The sequence below is a fragment of the Lycorma delicatula genome, chromosome 1, assembly GCF_047948215.1.
Source record: "Lycorma delicatula isolate Av1 chromosome 1, ASM4794821v1, whole genome shotgun sequence".
NCBI classification, from domain to species: Eukaryota; Metazoa; Arthropoda; class Insecta; order Hemiptera; family Fulgoridae; genus Lycorma; species Lycorma delicatula.
Window position 1 is genome coordinate 94,760,974 of NC_134455.1, and position 22,421 is coordinate 94,783,394.

General features: G+C 35.9%; 1 protein-coding gene across 1 annotated transcript in view; it reads left to right on the forward strand.

The window, feature by feature from the left end:
• LOC142320284 (UPAR/Ly6 domain-containing protein crok-like) overlaps positions 1-7,910 on the forward strand; it is a 66,464-nt gene extending 58,554 nt beyond the window's left edge. Inside the window, exons 2-3 of the mRNA XM_075357985.1 lie at positions 3,151-3,315; positions 6,803-7,910. Of these exons, the coding sequence (XP_075214100.1) occupies positions 3,151-3,315; positions 6,803-7,014 (377 nt within the window). The 3' untranslated portion in view covers positions 7,015-7,910. The remainder of the gene's footprint in view (positions 1-3,150; positions 3,316-6,802) is intronic.
• Positions 7,911-22,421: the final 14,511 nt, after the last annotated feature.

A 22,421-nucleotide genomic window follows, 5' to 3' on the forward strand; every position in this document is an offset into this window, starting at 1 on the left:
GGAAGGTCTTAGTAAATTATTGATAATGAATATGGAAAAAAATTATTAGTCATTTTATCCGGAAAACTACGTTCACTGGTGTATCCTGAGAATTATTGTTTATTTTCACGATTTTCATGAAAAATAAATGATTGATTTATAGATTTTGGTTATCAGTCAACAATTGCGGATTTCGTCATTTAATGTTGAATTCCTTCAAATTTTATTCCTTCTAATTAGTCCAAATTCTCATAGCATTATGTTGACTGTCTATGCAGTTCATAACTAAAGATAAAATCTATCTTTTAAAGACATAAATTATCAGTAAAAATGATTTAAAAAAATTGATAACGTTGCCTATTAAATATTGTTTTTTTTTTATTTATTCATAAACAAAATACGCTTCAAACAAATTGATAGAGGGTTACTGCTGTTAATACAAGAATACGTATATGATTTTTTTGTTCATTTTTATTTGACTAAAAAAGTAAGATGATTCCCAAGCCAATCCATGTGTTCGTTTTTTACACAAGTCTTACTCACAACCAGATGAAAAAATGAGATTTTTTCTGATCTATTTTTTCTGTACCGGTTTTAGGCTGCTGCTTTCTCTGGTTGATCGACTTTTGAACTTTTCATTGATGATGCTTTCAAACATTTTACCTAAGGTTGTTTCCAGCCCAGAGAATACATCTTTCGGTTTGAAAGAAATTGCAGGAACCTTAGCATCCTGTGCATAACACCTTCCTTCGGCGATGCATTATTTACAGTTCTCCTTGCTTCGAAATAGTTGATTTTTTGTATGGTCTTTACCTTCTGAATTGTTATTTCTTCATTATACAATCTTGCGAGCTGATGTCTGTGAAAATTAACATAGATAGACGGATCCCTGCATGTGCCACCACAAGATGCAGTGGGTCACCACAAGCAAAGATCTGTTGCCTTGTCCATTGTGCTGCTGTATGTCTGAATCTATGATATCCAAAGTACCGCAATGGAGTAGGGATGAACGGATGAACTTCCAATCTGTAAAATCTAGCCTTTATTTTTTCGGGACATTTCGGTTTGTTATATATGAGAAAAAACGACGCGGACAGTACTATTTATCGATTCCGTCGTATGTTCAATTATCGATAGGCTATTACTCTTTGTTCATTAAGTTCTTCAACGATTTCTTTCTGTACAGTTTAACACGTCCCTGCACACGATTACTCCCTTTGAGGTGTTTAGAGTATCATGCTGTGCAACTTCAATATCTATCACTCCACTTTTCTTGTCTCTGGGTAGCCGTGACGATTGGAAATCGTTGATGGTTACAGCAAACAGTCCCATACCAGTCTTTCTTACCTCCTTTACCGGTCCTCCTGCAGCTTCTGTAATGCCTCGAGCTATCGCGAAACGATTAATCTTAGTGAACTCCCTTCACTCCTCTTGAAATATTTTGCCATCGCCATATTAATTTTTAATCAAAACTTGGTTCGAACCGTCTTTTCTACATCGCTGAATTCTACGCCATTCCTTTTTCTCCGCTTGTGGAGACAAAGGCTCACCAGAATTAAGTTTTTGTATGGACCCTCTGCCGCAAAAAGCGTGGAAGTAAGAGAAGACCCCGATCCACAAAGACGCTAATCAAGGCGTCGCAGGGTGCGTCACAATAGAAGCGGTTCATTATGCCCCAGATCATTGATCCTACCTTTGTTCCCTAGTACGCTCCCCACAGATTTAACCCATGTAATCAGGTACCGCCTGACACCTTTAACGACATCCCAGGACTCGCACGTAGCTGTAACGGCTCCGATACCTTTACCCATGAGCCTTTCTACCGACTTTCTACCAAGAGCCGAAGTGACTGGCTCACTCTGAATGGAGCAAGATTTCGGCAGAGCCAGCTCACATCAGCCTAATTCCAATCCAGTTTTTATTAGCGGGAGGGGGATAAACACTCGCCGTCCGCACTTCACTCAACGTCGGCAAAAACAGATCACGGTCACACTTACCTCCCCTGCTGCAAGCAGCGCCAGACTGATAATCACAACCGCGAACAGCTTGGGATCGCCATTTCCCGTACTCTGTACTCAGTACTGCAAGAGGAGCTCCTAAGCAAAATAATTTCCCGTACTTTCTTCCCGCCCGTACATGTGCGCAGATGTAACTGCAACAAGCAAATTCAAAATATTTTAATATTGTATAAACAGTATTAAAACCACATTTTCAATAAAAAATTACCTATAAATTACCTATAGATTAAAATTTCTTTCTTTTTTGCTTTATTAAGTGATTTTCAGATTTACTTAAATTATTTACATAATATCAATAATGAACTCCGCATTACATTAATTTGCTCATTTCAGTTTCAAACAACCATGGTTTTTTAAGTTGGGAAGAAATGAACGTATACCTCTGCTAAATTTTTTTCTTGAAATATTGTTATAACTAGACACACTTATATTATTAAGAAAGTTGGTTTGATACAGACATTGTATTAGAGTTTGTATTTCTTGAAATTGGTGGATCAGTTCGGTGTATCTTTGTTACAAATAAACAATTAACATAACATCCATATAGATAATCTACTTCTGTAGAAGTCAGGTTCAAAAAGATTTAACCATATTATTTATTGAATATTTATTGTTTTTTAATTTATATATATATATATATATATATATATACATACATACATATTCTTTTACAATCAACTATCAATCCAAACTGGTTTGGTGAGTTTGTCATCAAACTTGGTAATTTTTTGTTGTATTTATTAAAATTTTTAATCAAATGATTACTTTCTAAGAAATTTAATATTTTTTTCTGTGAAATCCAAAATATAACTATGCTTTTTAAACAACATAAGAAAGTGACTTATTTCAGAAATAAGCACATGCATTAAAAAAAGAAGGGTACACAAAAATGGCTATCTATTATCCGGAGTTTTTCTTTAACTCCATCTCAATCAAATAAAAAAAAGCTTATAAAAACTAACAAATGAATATTTTTCTCTTTATAGGTTTTCAAAAATAATGATAAAAGTACTTTGACTTAAATGAACACCAAATTTTGGAAAACAGTTACTAAAAACTACTTTTATTTTTACAGACTGATTTTCATTTGCAAAGAAAGTTTTGTGCACTGTTAGACATAATAAAATAAATTCTTGTATTGTTTTTATATCAGGAAATGCAATAAGATGTTATGAATGCAACAGTCACAATGATTCAAGATGTGCAATGGAGAAACCACCAAAAGAACTGGAAAAAGACTGTGCTGAATTAAATGAAGGGTCAAAGTACATAATGTGTAGAAAAATAACTCAGACCATAGAATTTGAAGTTAATGGATGTAAGTATGCTAATAAATTTTTATTTACCTTGTAATTATATTAAGTAACTTTTTTGTCATATAGATTTTTTGTTTATAGATTTTTTATAGATTAGACTTTTTTTTCATATAGATATTAGAAGGGATTAACAGGCTTGAATTTACTTCAAAAACCAGGATGCAATTTCCTCATATCCTAAGGATAAATTGACATCCAAACAAATCCACAGAACATCATAAGGGAGAAGAGCATCAAGGATAAGAGAGAGGGATAAACAAAAGGAATGAGGAGCAGCAAAACAATAAATGGTTCAGCACAAATATAGATTGTTGATGAAAAATTATTAAATTATTGATAATTAATAAAAAATAATAAATTCATAAAACTATTAATTATTTTCTTTTCCTCCAGTTACTAAAAAAAAAAAAAAAAAATTCATTTGAGGACAGGTGGAAAATTGGCATTCACTGCCAGAATTCTACAGCATGTGGAAGTATTCAATTTTAACCACAAATATTGAGCCAGATCCCACAATGTGCATGATGTGCTGAAAACCTTAGAATAAGAAATTCAAGTTAGGAAAAAGGGCTTTGATAATAACATATGAATTCTTCATAAATAATTTGGTCTTCAGTAATAAAATGTTTTTATTGATTTATGTAGACCTACACCCACTCTTTACTTTTGACAGAAGAATAATGTAACTAAATTGAAGTTAATACTTCACAAAAAAACAGTCTTTCATATTCATTTTTCATTTATCTTCTCAGTTCCTTCTCAGTTACCTTCTCAGTTCGGTGTCAGTTGTTCATTTACCTTCTTGATTCTGCTCCACCGGAAAGTTAAAGACCAATTATAGTTAGTTTGAAATTATGAAAAATTACTAATAACTCTTTTTAAAATTACATGTAAAATTATTTTTACGCAGAACTTTTAAAATTAACTATCTAGTTTCTTCTTTAGTGAATCTACTTGTTGGGGATGTTGTTAATGATACTTCTCTTAAAAAAGTTAGGAAACCCCTTAATTACGTAATTGTGTAATTTATATCTAATCTATTTTGTGTTAATTTGCTCAATATATTGTTTTTAGTAAATATTGCATGAACTTGAATTGTAATTACCTTCATAAAACTTCATACCAACAAGTGCTGAATAGACCAAAAATGTATTATTTGATAACATAATAGAGATGTTTGCTAACTTTTTTTAAAAGTGTGACATTAACAAGTGTTACAAGTAACTTTTTTAAAGAAGGAACTACATAATTAGCTTTGGGGTGGTTTTGAAAATAACTTTCATGAAATGTTTAAAATCATTTATTAATATAAAAATGTTACCACTTTTCATAATGAAACTAAGTAAAGTTATTTTGGTAATTTATCTTAGACTAAACTTGTTCTATAAGATTGTCATTAATTATACTCTAATGAAGCTAAACTCAAAATACCACATGGAAATAAATCAATCATTAAGTAAATTTACTTTCAGCTAGGGTTGGCCGGCTCTCATGGCACGAGTGGTAGCATCTTGGCCTTTCATCCAGAGGTCCCGGGTTCAAATCCCGGTCAGGCATGGCATTTTCACACGTTACAAAAATTGTCATTCATCTCATCCTCTGAAGTAATACCTAATGGTGGTCCCAGAGGTTAAAAAAAAGGTTTGGATTAAACTTTTGCATTATTATTTCTCTAATGCAATCAATGAAATGAATCTGGATGTAAAAATAATATCAAGATTTGTATATTTTTTTATCATATTATATTTATACATAACAGGCTTGTTTATATTATTTTCTAAACTAAATAAAACTACATAGTAGTTAATAGTTGGATAAGTTAATATGCTGATAGATGTGTCCCAGACACCAAGCAATAGCCCACAGGGTACCCTGTGTAAATAAAGAGAATCATACTAGTCATCTAGACCAATTCAGAATAAGATTGGTGGGATGAAGATAAAGTTTTATTTTTTTAAATTATTAGATTATTATTCATGCTACACACTTGGTCTAAATGAATGAAATGATAAGTGAAAAAATGTCAGACTTTTGCTGAAAATAGATTCAAGCCTGCCTGACATTTATTAAATTGCATAATTTTGATTATTATATTAAAATTCTAACAAAGTTATACACATAAACAGTAATACATTTTTAAAATTTTTAGGAAAAAATTTGAAAATATAAATTTAAACAAAAATTAAATTAATTTCATAATTGAATTGCTTAACAACTTGTAATCTGCAGAATGTTACATAAAAAATATTATCTACTAACAAACACATATTCAGTCAGAGCTATTTCTATAATACTGTATAAAAAAAATGTTAATATAAATGTGAATATATGCCTTGTTTAAAACAAAAGAATTAGTGTTAACTTGGTATTAATCTGATGACAAGTAATTGAGTTCATTAGTTACAATCTAGATGAACAGTAACAGAAATGTTACTTACTTAAGATATTGACAAAGAGAACTTTTCTGAGAACAACATTGAAAACATATTTATAAATTTATACTTATACTGCTTAATTAACCACTTGACTTTTAAACAGTTAATCAACCGTTTTCATTTATGAATATACATAAAATATACATATATATATATATATATATATATATATATATATATGTATTATAAAAACAGCTGTTGGTTGAATTGTAACAATTAATTTATCTTTAATACAATTTTTATATAACACATAATTTAAGAAAATGATGACATGCACTCAACTTTGGATGTGTGTGTGTGTGTGTGTGTGTGTGTGTGTGTGTGTGTGTGTGTGTGTGTGTGTGTGTGTGTGTGTGTGTGTGTGTGTGTGTGTGTGTGTGTGTGTGTGTGTGTGTGTGTGTGTGTGTGTTCAGTGTCATACCCTAAATCACCTTATATCTTCAGAACTACTTGACCAAATTTGACCAAACTTGGTCAGATTACTTCTGTATATGGGGCATTGATGCTATTAAATTTTCAGCTTAAAAGGTCAAGGGGGTGAGGTTGGTCATCTGTTATGTTGTGATGTCACATGCAACGGTTAGAAATAAATAAATTAATAATATTTAAAGTATAAAAAAAGTATTTAAAGTGGCTACTAGTACCTCATATTCGTGCAAATGAAATACAGTATGCATGTGTGCTTTAGTTGAATCATTAAATTAAATAAACAAAAAATATTATATTTAAATAAAATTATAAATATTTTTAACTAAATTGTATGTCTATGTGTGTGTAAGCTGTGCATCAGAAAAAAGTCGCGTGATGGGAAAGTCCTACAACTGTGTTGTCAGATTTTTTTTAGAAATCATGTGCAAATTAACTTTTACAAAACAGAAATAATAAAGTAAATTTCATTTAAATTAGAAAAGAACATTAAAAATATGCTTTCCACAAGGCAGGTTAGTAAAATAGTTAGTTATTGACACATTCCAATATTGTAATTATATTACTGTTGTAATTAGTGCATATTTTATTATTATAGTTTAAAAAATATTTAAATTTTTGTTTTCAGTACAGCCTGATTCTCGAGTTATTCGCAGTTGTGGTTGGGATGAGACCAATTACAAAGGGCGTTGTTACCAAAGATCTGGGTTTGGAGGTAGACAGGAAGTGTGCTCATGTTTAACTGATTTGTGCAATCATTCTTCAAATTTCAGTAGCATATCAATACTTGTCATGATTTTTTCATTATTATCATCTGTTCTTATGAGGATTCTACTATAGCACTAGGCTGTTTTAAAAGGCTAATATTATTTTATATTCATCTGGGGGTCACAATCATTTAAATTAAAAAGAAGAAGATTGACTTCATGTGTCAATATGTTCTAAACTTATGGTCTGCAATGTTTTTGGATTTGTTGTGAATTTTTTCTTAATGCTGTGTTTTGAGTGCACTGTGGAAATATCATTGTTGTATTTTACGACAATATTTTTTGCCACTACCTTTATCAAGTTTTTTTCAATAAACATAATAAATATTTAAAATGAAATTGTATTTTGTTAAAAAAAATAAATCATTCACTTTGGTAAAATAAGTGCATATAGTTATAAATGTTTCATTTATATATAGACTATTCACTGTAATCTACAGTCATGAACTTATGATAGAAAAAAGTAGAGTAAATAGTTATTTTGTAAGACAAGCATTTAGAACAATTTTATCAATAAACTCAATTTATGCAATATCATTTTTTTTGTCAATACAAGAGGTAAAATAAAAATTTCAGCTACTTTTATAATATAATTAAATGTAATTTAATTTACAGTGTTATTAAAAAAAATCACTCAAATAGCATTATAATTTCTTTTTTAAGAAAGAACAAATTATTTTTAATAATCACCAATCTTGAAGTTTTTACTGATTGACTGAGTGATATTAAAATACAATTGTATTTTAGATAATGTATTAAAACTGTTTTAAGAAAAGATGTTTAAAATATAAATTATGTACAAATTGTTTAATTATTGATTAATATAAATCCAAAGTAAAACCAAATATTTTTTTTTTTTTTAACTAAGATAAAACTTATTAACTGCATCATAGTTTAAGAAATATTTTTTCTTATAATTATAAAAATTCTTTTTGTTGTAAATTATAAATAAATATTTTATTGATATAATTATTGTAATAATTTATTTATACAATGAAAAGATTATTAAGCTCCATAAATGAAGAAACTCAACCCAACAATCCTGAAAGAGGGTACATCTCTTTTTCTTTGTTAATTTTCAATGTAAAACATATCAATCCTTTACAGATCTATTTTAACCATCAATTTATATATAATTTTTTAAATAATTTAAATATAATATCAGCTTATATAGCATCAGCTCATAGCAATTCAACTTATATCAACAGAATATTAATAAACAAATCATCTAATGGAGTAAGGTTCAAGTTCATTGTTTTCCACTGGTTGTACAGACTAGCTAAACAAGAGCAAATCAGCTAAAATGCATAACTTTTTGTACTTGCCATGTTATGTTTCTGGATATTATTTCAAGTTCTACACACTAGTCAGAATTTTTTTAATTAATAAAATTTTAGAGATTATTTTTATGTGATAAGCTCATCATAAAGTACATGTGATAGATTTAAATTTTGAGTGAAGATTGTAATCATCAAATTCAATTAAGAATAAGAATGTGGAATTTCAGTAACTCTTCTGTTCATTTAAATTTAATTAAATTAGACTTAAATGGAGCTTTATCATTTTGGTTGTATCTAGGTTGTCTATTTCTCAAGTCCATCCTTTAATAATGCTTTATCAATTCTATTAACTTTCTACTACACTGCATTAAAATTAGTATGGAATAAAATACCCTGAAATTAATGTTAAGAAACTTATGAAAAATTATAAAAAGTTGCAGTAGTAATGTTTTTTTATCAAAATGAATCATTTTTAGAGACAAATTGCACCATACACATATATAAATTTCTTTATGTATAATATGTGTATACGTAAAAAATATATCATTGACACTTTGTCATCAGTGATACTTAGTTTTATTAGTATGTATTGAGGTTTCAGCCGGTATCAGCCAGCACAGGTAAGCACATAATTAGGATAAGATTAAAATATGAATGTGAATGAATTTTGGCAATTCATTTAGTTTATCAGTCTTGTTGGTTTTAATATTTTATAATGACCAATGTACTATAGTCATTTTTTTGTATTATGTAAAATTATGTTAGAATTTCCACTGGGTTAAATATCTGGAAACTTCTGTTTTCCTATGAGAATGAATGAAGGAATTTATCCCTATAAATCAAATGCAAAAAAGAACATCACTATACACTAAATACAGAAGATTTAAAAAATTAGAGAAAACAGATTAAATAGATTAAGGAGAATATAGAAAAAATTATATACTTTTATCACCTTCCTATAAACAAAATTTATATTGTTTTGGAACAAGTTTTACAATTTAATTTCTTGTTGTAAGGGGAATAATTATTTTTTAAATAAAAAATATTCTACAGAAAAAATAAAGGAGAAATCTAAGAAATAAACCATCTAAGAATGCACAACTTACAATTGTTTAGAGTGAGACAGTTCCAATGATTCTATTCATTAATGAAATATTGGATGAAAGTCAAGATAGAATGAAGTTTCAAAGGTGTGAATTCAAGAACTATTTGCAATGTTCATAACTGAAAGCCATTCAGTCAAATTTATAACTTTGCTCATAACAAAATTTATATGTTACAAAACTTTAAAAAAAAATGCATGCAAACACTAACTTTTGAGTACTGGAAACTAACTACACCATTCAATCAGGAAATTCATAGATGACAGGCATTATTCCAACACATTTCCCTTCCAACACTCAAGACTAGCAAAACTGTCTTTCAAGTAACCTACTTTCAAAAATTTTGTATAACTTAATCCTTACCTTTTGTTTGACTTGATTAATATATTTTTAATTATTTGATGTAATAAGAAGTGAGCTTAAAAGTCTGCCCAGAAGAACTTCATGACAAATTATGCATATCTAGGTTTGACTAATCTTTAAACAAATAAAAATCAAATAGTGATAAGGAAATCATTACACTTTGTAGCATTAGCTTTTCAGGCTAGCAATCTTTCTCGGAAGTTTTTGGAAGGGAAGCTTGTACCTCTCATCTTTTACTCTATGAATGCCCATTTTTAGGCATAGTTGTATCATACAACAATTTAAAAAATGAGTTAGCAGATCATATTTGTTGGATTACATTCTTAGTATATTAAATTTGTCCTGTAATGAATGGTAAACAAAATCAAGAAAAATACTGGAATTATAATTCATTAAATTATGTTAAATTACAAAAAAAAGAACTATTTATACACAATAATTTTATATTTAATCAACATGTTTCAAATTTTAAAAAATAAAACAATATTCTCCATGAAAGTTACAAATTTAAAACATATTTAAAAGTGAAAAAGTTGACAAATTTTATTTTATTTACCATAAAAAGCAAGAAATGTTATTTTCTTGAATTAAACCCATCCCATAGAGCAGTCCCTCCACTCTGTTTTTATTTCATTCAGTATTAAGGAAAATATATGTAGGTAAACAAGTTAGTAACAATCACTTCTAGATGTTCTCATGAGCTTTTATGATACGCCATGCCTTCTACAGAAAAATATATTTCAGATTATCTAGCAAAGATAGTTTAAGTAGATAAATAAATTAACTTTTGTGTTGGGGTGGAAAGGTAATCTTAAATTGAGGAGAGGGCTGCTGACAAATTAATATCATCCAGTAAATATGTAACTTCACAGGTGGAGTTGTATTGATTAAAATGAATCTAAATTTTCTGCATCCTTGTTTAATATATGTTTAAATACACACACAAATATTTATCAATTTAAAATATTTACCAATAAAAAAAAAACCTTCGAGACTTTTATACTGAATTGATTTATCTACATGTCTTCACAAATAGTTCCATCACTATTATTTTATAGTATTATTTTTATTTATTAATATGGATTATAACCACTTCTCACTTTTATTCAATAATTTTTTAATGCTGCTCAGGTAAAGGTTTTATGATTCTTTCAGAAAAATACTGGAACAACTTTCTTTTGTTATCAGTTGAATCTTACACCTACCATTGCTGATGAACCCTATTATTATTTTCTCTTATTGTTATTCTCTCTTGATTTGAATATATTTATTTATACACCAACCCTTATAAATGCACTCAAGGAAATAAGGCAACAATCACACATTTTAATATTAAAAAGATATTATAATATTAATGATAATAATATTGCAATAAAATTTCATCATAATTCACCCTCACCACTGCCAAAAAAGAAATCTTAGAAACTTTTTATTGGTTGAACATTTTTTGGTGAAATCTTTTATTTTATTTTATATAACATAGGAGGAAATGTAGAAAAATCACACAATTTTCTTGGAAGATGATTTTGGAACAAAATACCAATTTTTGAGTTTTTACAACTTTTTTTGTTTATTTAAACATATAATGATAATTTTGTAATAAAACATCATCATAAATTATCCCACCGAAAAAAGGAATCTTAGGTAACTTCATGTATAATTATCTTTTCTCAGTATAAGAATAAATAATCAGTGCCAAGAAGGTACTGATTATTTATCTGACAACTTTGTTGTCAGATTATTTTAACTTCACAATTAAGTAGTTTTTCTTGTTTTATAATGTACTAGCTTTATTAATACAGGTTATTGATTACGAATAAAACTTATTAATCTTACTGTGATTTATTATTGTTTTATTGGTTGTGACAAGTATTCAATATTATTTTTGGATAAACACTAAAACGTAAAAATGAATGGTATTCATAGCAAGCCAAATGTTTCTGAGTCCAACTGGTTGAATAACCACACTTTCTGATTGTAAGGACAGTAAACATTCAGTAACACCAAAAAATAATAATAAATTTATACAACGAAAGAATGAAATATTTTAATATGCAATTTATGTATATCTTTGTGTGTGTATATTTTTATATATATATATCTTTAAGTTTAATGTCAGTAGCCATCCCCCAGTTTATGAAAAATATACAAAAATCTTTGTATGGAACTGTGCGCTTCAAAGTTTCAGTAGCGTGGTGTTTGGCTGTTGTGCACATGCACACATAGGAAACTGCATGTGAGTTTGTGAAGGAGAGAGAGCTCCTGGAGTGCCGACCCTGGCGTCCTGGTGGAAGGTAGTTTTTTGCTATCTATTTTTACATATATTTCAAGTTACCTGAAATTCGAATTTAGCTGTGGATGCAGCAGAAGCTTAGAGTTGTATTACATTGAGTCACTTGAGAAATAACACACTGAATCTCATAGACAATAGGGTGTCTGGAGTTTTGGTATTCTTGGCATTTTTCCCGCCACCACCATATTCACCCTAAAGCATAAGGCCAAATGTCTGTGCCCCAAACAGCAACTGAGCCTCAAAACAGTTTAGCGACCAGTATCCTAACATAGCTCCTACAGCTTACCTAACGGTGTGAGTGGACTAAGCACAGTGCTACACCACCGGTTTACATATCCCAACCACTCACTTGTCATATATTTGCTAAAATGTGTAGGCGCACCCCATCGACTACTAAAAATATATATGACATCCATAAATAAAATTTATTTCGCCTAGGCAACAATTTGCTACCACGCCTAGGTTGTTGAATGCCAGCAAGTACCTGTCCACCATTTTATAGCGCTTGGAGCCATAATAATTGGTTGGTGGTCAGCCATACTCAGGGTTAGATTCCTATGGCAATGTGGTAAGAGTCTTTCCCTTAAGTAAATTACGAGTGCCAGTTGAAAAAAGCTACCACGTCTATGAATTCCCACACGATCCGACAATGCGGCTCTCGCCACATTGATTCGCCGCTTGGCCAATTTTCCGCTTGACCTCGTTTAATAGATTTCTGGAGTTCGCCCAGTGCCTCATCCGTCACCGGTTTGAAACCCCGAACTCCCTCCACAATCTGGTCGATCTTCACCGATAGCTGCAAAATTACTCCAGTTCATTAGTCCAGTTCTAGGTTGGCGCCTTCAAGTCCCTCGCATTTTAATGCCAGACTCGCAACTATCAAGCTACACTCACTTAAAAAGGAGTCGACCATCTGCCAAAACTCCAGTGCAACCCGCAACTGTTTGTTTGAGGAAACTTCGGTCCATTCAGACCGATATCCTCGATCTGCCCGATACAGTCCGATCCAGAGCTTATCTGCCTCACAGCAGGCTTCACCTCGGATTTCTCCCGCACCAGGTCGACCTCCACATAACCAGATTCCGTTTTTTCTGACTTCTTGGGGATTCGCCCTTCGGCCTTGGCTCGCCCTCCATTGCCATGCACTCCCTGCACGGTCCAACCGCAGCCTTCTCCACACAGCTCGTGGCAGATTTTTCAGCAGGATTTTTAGTGCAATCCGTCGGTGCACTTGGGTGCACTACTGTCCTTGTGGAGACCATGGAGACCTCCTTCTCGGAGGACCGTAGTCTCGGTGGGGATATTCCGAGTGACCTTTTCGGCAAGAAGGGGTCGCCGGCAACCAGATCCTTGGCTATGCCAATAGGGTCCTCCAAGCAATCTTCCCCGGATTGCTTCGTTGCGTCTCGATTAAAATAAAAACACCGACTGTACCGCCAGGCACTACAGTAGCAGTCTGAACAATCCTATCACCTAGACACAAGTCAAGGTGAGCATCCAGCAGTGATCTATTCCGAGCAAGGCCACCTATTCTCACTTAGCCCTGCTCGAAACGTGAAAAGCTAAAAGCTCCTAAAGCAGACCAACGGCAAGGTCGAAGAAAAATCGCTTCCCGAACCTTCCAGAGGATAGAAAAGATTATTGGCCTCACGAACCTAAGAACGGGGACACGATGCACATACATCTCGATTCCCCCCCGAGGGGAGAAGATCCCACCTTGTAGCGTGTCCAGTCGCTACACCACCCCCTCCGTTCGTAGCCAGTAGTGGCTTTAACGGAGGAGATCTTCTCGCCCTCAAACTGATTGCGCACCACAGCTTTCAGTCCAGGCCCCGCAGAGATGCCACCTAAAGTTCACCCCGAGATAGTTTTTCGTGTTTATGCCTTCAGAATGAAGACAACGGACACCTGCAGCTACCACGTCGCCCTCAGGAACTAAGCTAGAAGCCTAACCGCGGAATGAAGACCCCGCGCCTAGTCCTAAATATTAATGAGCCAATTACTGAATGTCTCAGATACGTATTAATAGCCTCAATAACAAACTTTCCCACTAAAGTTTCATACATCGAAATTTAGACCTAATTCCCTTAAGAACCCCGCTTAATACTCAAAATGAGTTTCTATCTGACTCTGCTTCGGTCCGCCCGGGAGAGGAGAATTAGCTCCTACTCCCGAACAGCGCCATCACGGAGTCCCGCGTGACATTCACCATCTTTCGCAGAACGCCGTCAAGACTCCCCTGCATACCACCAAAGCAGTACCTACAGAAGCTCCGCCGACAGTGTCGTTAGCTCATAAGTGCCTCGGTCGGAGCGCGACCGCACCCACCGGGCAAGGGTAACCATGCCCGCCGGCAACGGCCGCAACTCCGCCGACAGCGTAATTAAATACATGCCACCAAATACATCTAACCGAGGCACGCAGCCTAAAGCGCCTACCTTCTGCCAGTCAACTGCCCAGGCAGTCCCTAGCCACCCAGGTTCCTATCACCTATTAAATCCCTTCGGCAGCCCTGCTCAGGACCAGGAAGCGAAGGAAGCCAGTACCTATTGTCCACTCTCTACGAGTCCTCCAGTTGACTCGTAGATCCAAAATAGAATTTACTCTCTCGAGTTGCCTAGTAACTCTGGTACGCTCTGCTTCGTACCGGGGACATATGTGAAGGACATGGTCCACGATGTCATTGACCCTACAGTCCGGACAGAAGCCGGAATCAACCAACCTAAACCTTGCCAATTTATCCCTAAAGGCACTATGTCCATAGAGAAACTGAGTGGTGTGCCGATTGGGGGATACCCAGCTAACCGCTCGCAACTCTCTAACATTGGGAAATATACCATGCGTATAACGACCTGTTAAAGAAGTATTCCACCTATCTTGCCAAGAGTCGAAACCTTGGTCTTCAATCTCACGCATACGCCCAGCAGTAAAAAGGCCTCCCTTCTTTGCAACATACCGCTGGCTACGTTCCGTAGCCGAAATATCAACAGGTTTGATGCCCGCGATCACAGTTACTGCCTTTCGGGAGACAGTCCTGTAACCACCGACAACCGCTAACAAAAGAAGACGCTGGGCTCGTAATAGAATGTCCCTATAACATTGGTACCGCAAACGATGAGCCCAGACGGGCGCAGCGTACAACATAATGGCCTCGCAAACGCCTTTATAAAGAATCCGCATGGTTCGGAAATTCAACCCCCAATCGGGATGGACCACTCTACGGACGCCGAAGAAAGCATCAACTGCCTTCTTCGCCACATACTGAAAGTGCTCCTTGAAGAGAAGTATCTCATCAAGGATAACACCCAGATATTTCTGAAGGGTGACATACCTAATTGAACGACCGTCCATCACAACCCGCGGATGGCGAGTTGCAGCTAGACGGCCCTTCAAAAACATCATAGTGGTTTTCTCCGCACTGAAAACCATCTTATGCTGAAGACTCCACAACCGCAAAATCCTACATGCCTGTGCCGCTCTGAGCTCAATCTCAGCACGCGAGCCACCCTCAACCAGCAGCAGTCCATCGTCGGCATAAGCCACAACGCGACAGCCACTGGGCAAACGTAGCCGCATGAGAGAATCAAACTCGATGGTCCAGACGAGTGGACCTAATACACTGCCCTGTGGACATCCTTTTGACAAGGTCTTTCCTACTTGTGAACTGCCGTCACGAAGGACAACAGTTCTTTCGCTGAAATAGCTCGAGAGAGTCCTAATTTCATCCTGCGTGCAACCACGCTTCTGCAATTGAAACAAGGCAGAGGGCCACCACAAATTATTAAATGCCCCGGATATGTCCAAGAAGACACCGAGTAGATATTTGCACTCACTGCCTGAAGCCAGATCCAGGACCCTAAGAATCGCATCCTCTGTACTCTTATCGGGTCTAAAGCCATACTGGTCGTCCATCAGCATGTGATTCGAATAAGCCTACTATTAATGCGAAGGTAAAGTACCTTCTCGAAAATTTTTCCAACAACTGATAAGAGCGTCAGAGAACGGTAAGAAGAACTAATAGTGGGGTCCTTGTCGCCACCCTTGAACAACTTCAAAATTCCACGCTTCCAGCAAGCCGGGAAATACCCGGCAAATAAACACCTATTGAACACCCTAGTCAATGGGTCAAGAATTACAGGCAGGGTGCGAACAAGGAGCTCCACCGTGATACCATCATATCCGGGGGCTTTGTTCCTAGCCAGGCTACAGATAACTAGGCGGACTTCCGCCTCAGCAATCTCCAAAGACACAGAGTCTGTGTTGAAATTCACGACCGCCGCTCGAACACTCCGGTGATACGAGGTCTCACCAACCTCAGTATCATCGGGGAGCAGATCGTCCATTAGAAGAGATAGAACACGATCTTTCTCGACTACAACGCCGTCTTGGGTCGAGAGAGCCGACAGAAGACTGTCCTTTTCACGCTTGTGACCAAGTACACGATAAACAACACCCCAAGGGTCTTTATTCCCTTGCTCTTGAACAAAAGAGCGCCAGGAATCTCGCTTAGAAGTCCTAATTCTATGAAAATACTCGTTCCTTTTCTGACGATACTCCGCAAACAAGGCCTCGCGCCGGTCAGGATCACGCGCACGCTGTGCGGCTCTCCTGAGTCGGCCCACGGCCTGCTTTATCGCAGTAAAGTCCCGAGACCACCAACCAGCTACTCTTTCTCGACCCGTACTACGAGGGATTGAGAGTTCTGCGGCTTCAACCACCGCAGAAGAGAAATTCTCTGCCAGGTTATCTAGAGGGACCTCGTCCAGGGTACGAGTGAACACCCGCATCCTGGCCGCAAGAATGTTGGAAAACTTGGGCCAATCCGCCCGCCTATGCAAGAAGCGCCCCTGCTGAACAGGGGCGTCCGCCCTAAATACATCGCGCAGCCCACCTATCCAATCAAAAACTCTGAGCCGATGGTCGCTTTCGCAATCATCGACTACAGACCAGTTCTGAATCCTACCAGGAATATCCTTGCCTATGGTAACATCAATGTTGGTACCAAGGAAAGTCCTCCGCAATCCCACCGCGCCGGCGAAGGTTGCCGACTCGCCGGCGACCGGCGACATTGAACACCTCAAAACGGTGCTGTGCGATGAAGCCTTCTAGCAGTTCACCGCTGTCGTCTGTGATCCCACTGTGCCAAAGAAGCGATTTGGCGTTCGCATCAACACCTATAAGAATAGGACGACCCGCTACCAGCCTGATAATTCTATCCCATCTTTCCAAATGTAATTCAGTGGGATCTCTTTACTGAAAGTACGAACTAACCACAACTAGGTCGAAACCATCCACAGCAAGCTTAACAACGACATGATGCGTGTCAGAGGCTTGCCATACAAAGACACTATCTATAGACTTCCTGCACAGAACGGCGGATTTACTTTCACCTACATGGAACTTATTCCAGCCTGAAAAACCTGGCAGGTCACCCTTGACAACATACGGGTGTTGGAGAAGTAAAACATCGAGGGTCCGCTTTTCAACGACGTTACCTAACTCCACTTGGACCGCATAGGCACCCTGGGCATTGAGTTGACCGAACCTAACCATCAAGCGAGTTGAAGTAGACCTCAACCGCTCTCAAATAACTACCACACTCCCTGCTATTGATGGAGTGCCTATGGTTTTTGCGTAACCGCTTGCAGTTAACGCAGACCGGATTGCGGACAATCGTCACGCTTGTGGCCCTCCTCACCACAATGCGCGCAGACCGACGCATACTTACAAAACTTGGCCGAACCTACAACATTTGAAGCATCTCTGCACGTCAAGGTATTCCTTGACGCGGCAAGAGGCAAAATCAACCAAGACTCTACCCTCGGACAAAAACTTCTGGTGGAGACCAGCGCCTAATTCAAAAACTCCGTGATACCAAGGGGCATCACGCTTTCCAGGAGGCCAAGGCCTCGAAACCCTCGCTTACCGCTGTAAAAGCTTCCCTCAACTTACCTAGCCGAGGGAGAATTGTCTTCCTCGCACCCGAGCTGACCCCGCCGGGAAGCGAAAGAAAATCGACCAAGTAGTCCAGGTCCTCCTGGACCACCTTCAACAGCAGGGCAGAACTACCAGGTCTGCCCTTTGAATTTAGAAGGACCGCACCTGGGTGGGTGCCCCTGTATCCATCGTGTCGCTTACCTCGTCCTCTGAGGAGCTAGTCGACGGTACCGGTGCTGGTTTCCTCTTCCGCCTGGACTTCTTTACAACTTGGAACTCCGACATGGCCGAAGATTCCCTAACGCACTGAAAAACTGACGAAATTCTCGCTGTCTCCCTACTGACGGGTTTGGGCAAGCCCACGGTGTGACAACTACCCGCAGCGAGTACGGGCAGCCGGAGACCCTTACGTTCTCCTGTCACTCTTTGTGCCTCTTGGCTGCTGCTGGATCGATTAATTGCAATACTACTCGTACGGCAAAAAAACCACAAATTACGGCCCTCGCTCTGATAAGAGCGCAGAAGGACTAAAGGCTCAGCCTGTTCTGTAACGGGGGCTAACGACCAGCATTCGTTGCCACCTTTCAGCCCCGTTGAGGCGGACACGCGTCGCAGAAAACTTTCTCCGTTCACTCCCGCAAAAAGTGAAAAGATGAGTCTTAAATTAAACCTTGTGCTAACTGCGTTTGCAATCCTCGATTGGTAGACTTGATACCACTGGAAGGTACACACTCGACCAGCAGCCAAAACACCAAAAGTAGATGAAAAAACCACAGTACTCTGGACGCACTAAAGGAGACCAGAGTATACGATGCACATACAATAGAAACGTCCTTACTTAGCCGACAATGGCATTACTGTAACACTAGAGCAAAGTAGTTTGATTGACAGCCACTGATCGTTGTCAGCCCCGACGATGGGAATGTGGGAACAGTGTTCTTGCCAGAAATCGCAACCGGTAATGCCAACGCAAGTTTGCAGTACGGGGCCAGAGGGCAAGAAGCGAGAAGGATGTCTGGAGTAGAATATTACTAATCGCCTGTATGGTATTCATGGAATCGGAGCAGACAAATATGTTTCAAATATTAATACTGTAGCATACACCTCTACAACGAAAATACTGACGATGCTGTGTATTCCAAACTTGTAAGTTCTGTTGCCAACCACAAAAGCACAACATACAGAATTAACGTTTTTAGAACCGTCCGTATAAACTATAGCATCAGAATTCACGCTATTTATAAGATCACAGAATTTTTCTCATAATTCAACCGGATATATGTTCTTATGGTAGCGTCAAAGGCTAACGCGATAATTTACTAAAGAAAGCCGCCCAGGGGGTTAATGACATGGACCAACAGTAAAAACTGAAGGTAATTGTACATTTAGAGCTAAGAAATGGTGCTGAGCTCTGATGCTTAGCAGAGCAATAGATAATGGTCGTTCCTCTTATCATTTAACATGCTGGTTGGAGAATACCGTATCAAAGGTTATATGATTTGGTTGCGCTTTAATGCGAGCCACGTAAGAACATATCATTTGCTTTCATCTATTTGAAATAGATGGCTCTTCACTGTCCACCAGCAGACTTAGCACGGGATTTGACCGAAACACACCTGTAGCAAGACACATAAGTGAATGATGGACTGCATCGAGCATCTTTAGAGCAGTGGCTTGTTCCGACGAATAAGCCACATAGCCATAGTCCAAGCGGTAACGGACCAGAGCTCGGTAGAAGCGCTACATGCTTATATGATTGACTTCCCAGTGAGTATCATCTAGAAATCCAACATTTTTAGATATTTTACCTTCAGTTCCTTCAAATGTGTTACCCACGTCAGTTGTTGGTCAAATCATTATCCTAGAAATCTAATTTTCGAGGGTCAACATCCCTCAATCCCTCAATCGGGTAAAGCAAATGCACTTCGTTTTATGGGAAAATATGAATCCAGTCGATTTGCACCACGATTCTATTGTGTTTTGGAGCAGCCTCTCACCAATAGCTAACGTTTTACATAGTTAAATAGAAAAATCGTCTCAAATAAAAAACACATAACGGGTTTTTCGCACGCAGTTTGTTATACTATTTGTGGCTACGGCAAACAAAGTAACAATTAGATCACTTCTTATGGTACTTCGGTTTCTAGTGTGAAACTTTCCGTATCCAAAATTTTCAGACAAGAAAACTCAGCCTTTCTTTCAACTTTATTCTCACAAACTTTATTTCAAACAATTATAAAAGCTTTAAAATTATTAAAAAAGCTGACAAATGAATGACAAATTTTCAATAATTTTTTGAAAAATATCAAATCCGACGGGAGACGGAGCAAAAGAACAGAAAACATTTAATTTTTAGAGCCGAAGGTTTTTTTTTTTAAATGTGTTTTGGAATATTTATATAAGCATTGCTGGTAATAAATTTGCTTTAATAATTTTTTTTTTTTAAATTCCTCTGAAGAAAATTGAAATTGTTTTTTTTGCCATATCCCCATTCTTAACGAATTTAAAAAAAAATGTGATCAGCACCCCTTAACTAAAAATATTTGAACCAAATTTCAAGAAAATCTGTTTGGTCAATCCTGAGATATGTGGTCAATTCAAAAGCTGAGCGACACACATACATTTTTTTTTTGTCTGAATGAACTAGTTGAACCTAAAATCTAAAGATTTGGAAAAAACCCAATATTCTAAATTTGGCATGATTACCATAATTTCCCCTTTAGTATAGCATTCTAGCTATATTCACCAAGAAAGTAAACTGACAAAGATTCGCTTTCAAATTAGTAGAATTATTTTTCCAAAGGCCTCGAAGCTAACTATCAAATTATCATTAGTCTACCTCTTCCGCGGAGTTTCCACTAGCAATAGAGATCTTCGGTAGAGTGCTACCGGAAACTCTGTTGAGATTTTAGTAAGTTCTAAAAACTAATTCTATTAATTGCACTATTAATGGTATATAATTTTATTTTTAAAAGTTACTTCTCATAAAAAAGAATCTTTCCGTTTTTAATTTTTTAACAGACTACAAACACGTGGGAGGCTATCTATTCTATCCACACGTATATATATATATATATATATATATATATACTGTTGCTTGTTCGCGGCTCTACCAGGATATTGAGAGACTACAAATACAAATTTTTATATAAATTTAATCTATTAGTTTAAGAATATATAAAATAAAACAAATCAACAATAACAACAATAATAATAATAATTATAAAAATAATAAACAACAATAATAAGAATAATAATATTAATGACATCCACAACAACAACAATACTAACACTGAATAAAATTACATAAAAAATAATATTTCAAATAAGGACAGGATTTATTTAAAGGTATTAAATCATAAAAGCCATAATTCAGTAAATCAATTAGAAATGAATTTATTGGGGTTTTTTCGTATTGATTTAAACATAAGTTATTTGAGTAAAGACATTATAATGAACGCTAATATTATTAACACCTTTAACAATTAGTATTAACAACCAGATAAGATTAGACAAGTCTTAAGTTTCATATATTCCATTCACTGCAAACACTTTTCCTGCTTACAATAAAACTACCCTAACAATTTTTGATTGAATTTAATACTGCCACTTTCACAACATTGTCAACACTGGAATTCTCGTAACGTCACTTTACACCTTGTTACTGCACTCTGATATGTCTCACAATCGCGTCGTAAACAACTTGCAGCACTCGCTTTTATTCGCTTCTTATTGATTTTCCCCCTGGTCCAAGCAGTCTTACATACCCGACCTGCAGAATCGCCACATTCCTGTTGAAGCGTGAGACTTATCGTCCGCGCCCATACATTTTCCCATAAATTTCTTCTTTCGTCCGGTAACCCATCTCATCGAATAACAGCTGTTGAAGTTGTGTCACTGCCAGTATTAGATAAAAAGATTGTTAAATGGACTTTTTAGCCTGGAAAAGAATTCCCTTCTTGTACGCTTCTGTATTCCTTCATAAATATTTTTTTCATATTTTCTTCTTAATTGGAAGGAATCCGTTACTCAGGTCTGTTATACTGGTCGTGTAACAATACGTATTCGTAAATATATCTTTAATGTATATACAAGCCTTAACCAACGACTAAATACACAGTCTCCTACGATTTTTTTTATTTTGTATAAGTTCCCTTGATGATTTTAGATTAGTTTCTTTCATACACATTAATGGATGTTTGTTTTAATAAAACATTATACATGGCCGTATAAACAGTTTAAGACATTTTCGTTTTTCATCGTCATTACTTTGTATTGGATCGTTATACTGTAATGGTACTCGTATAATGGTCTCAATTTATGTCAATATTCGAAATAATTAAGTCATAAAAATTGGTTTGAAATTTAAGGTAAAAAAATATTATTCCAGGCAGCTATAGCGCGCGTTCCGTAGTAGTTATTTAACATTGCTTCTCCTAATTACTTTTTTTTAATATTTATCAAGACAATTTTTTCTCAACTTTTGCGTTTCTCGTGATGCCCT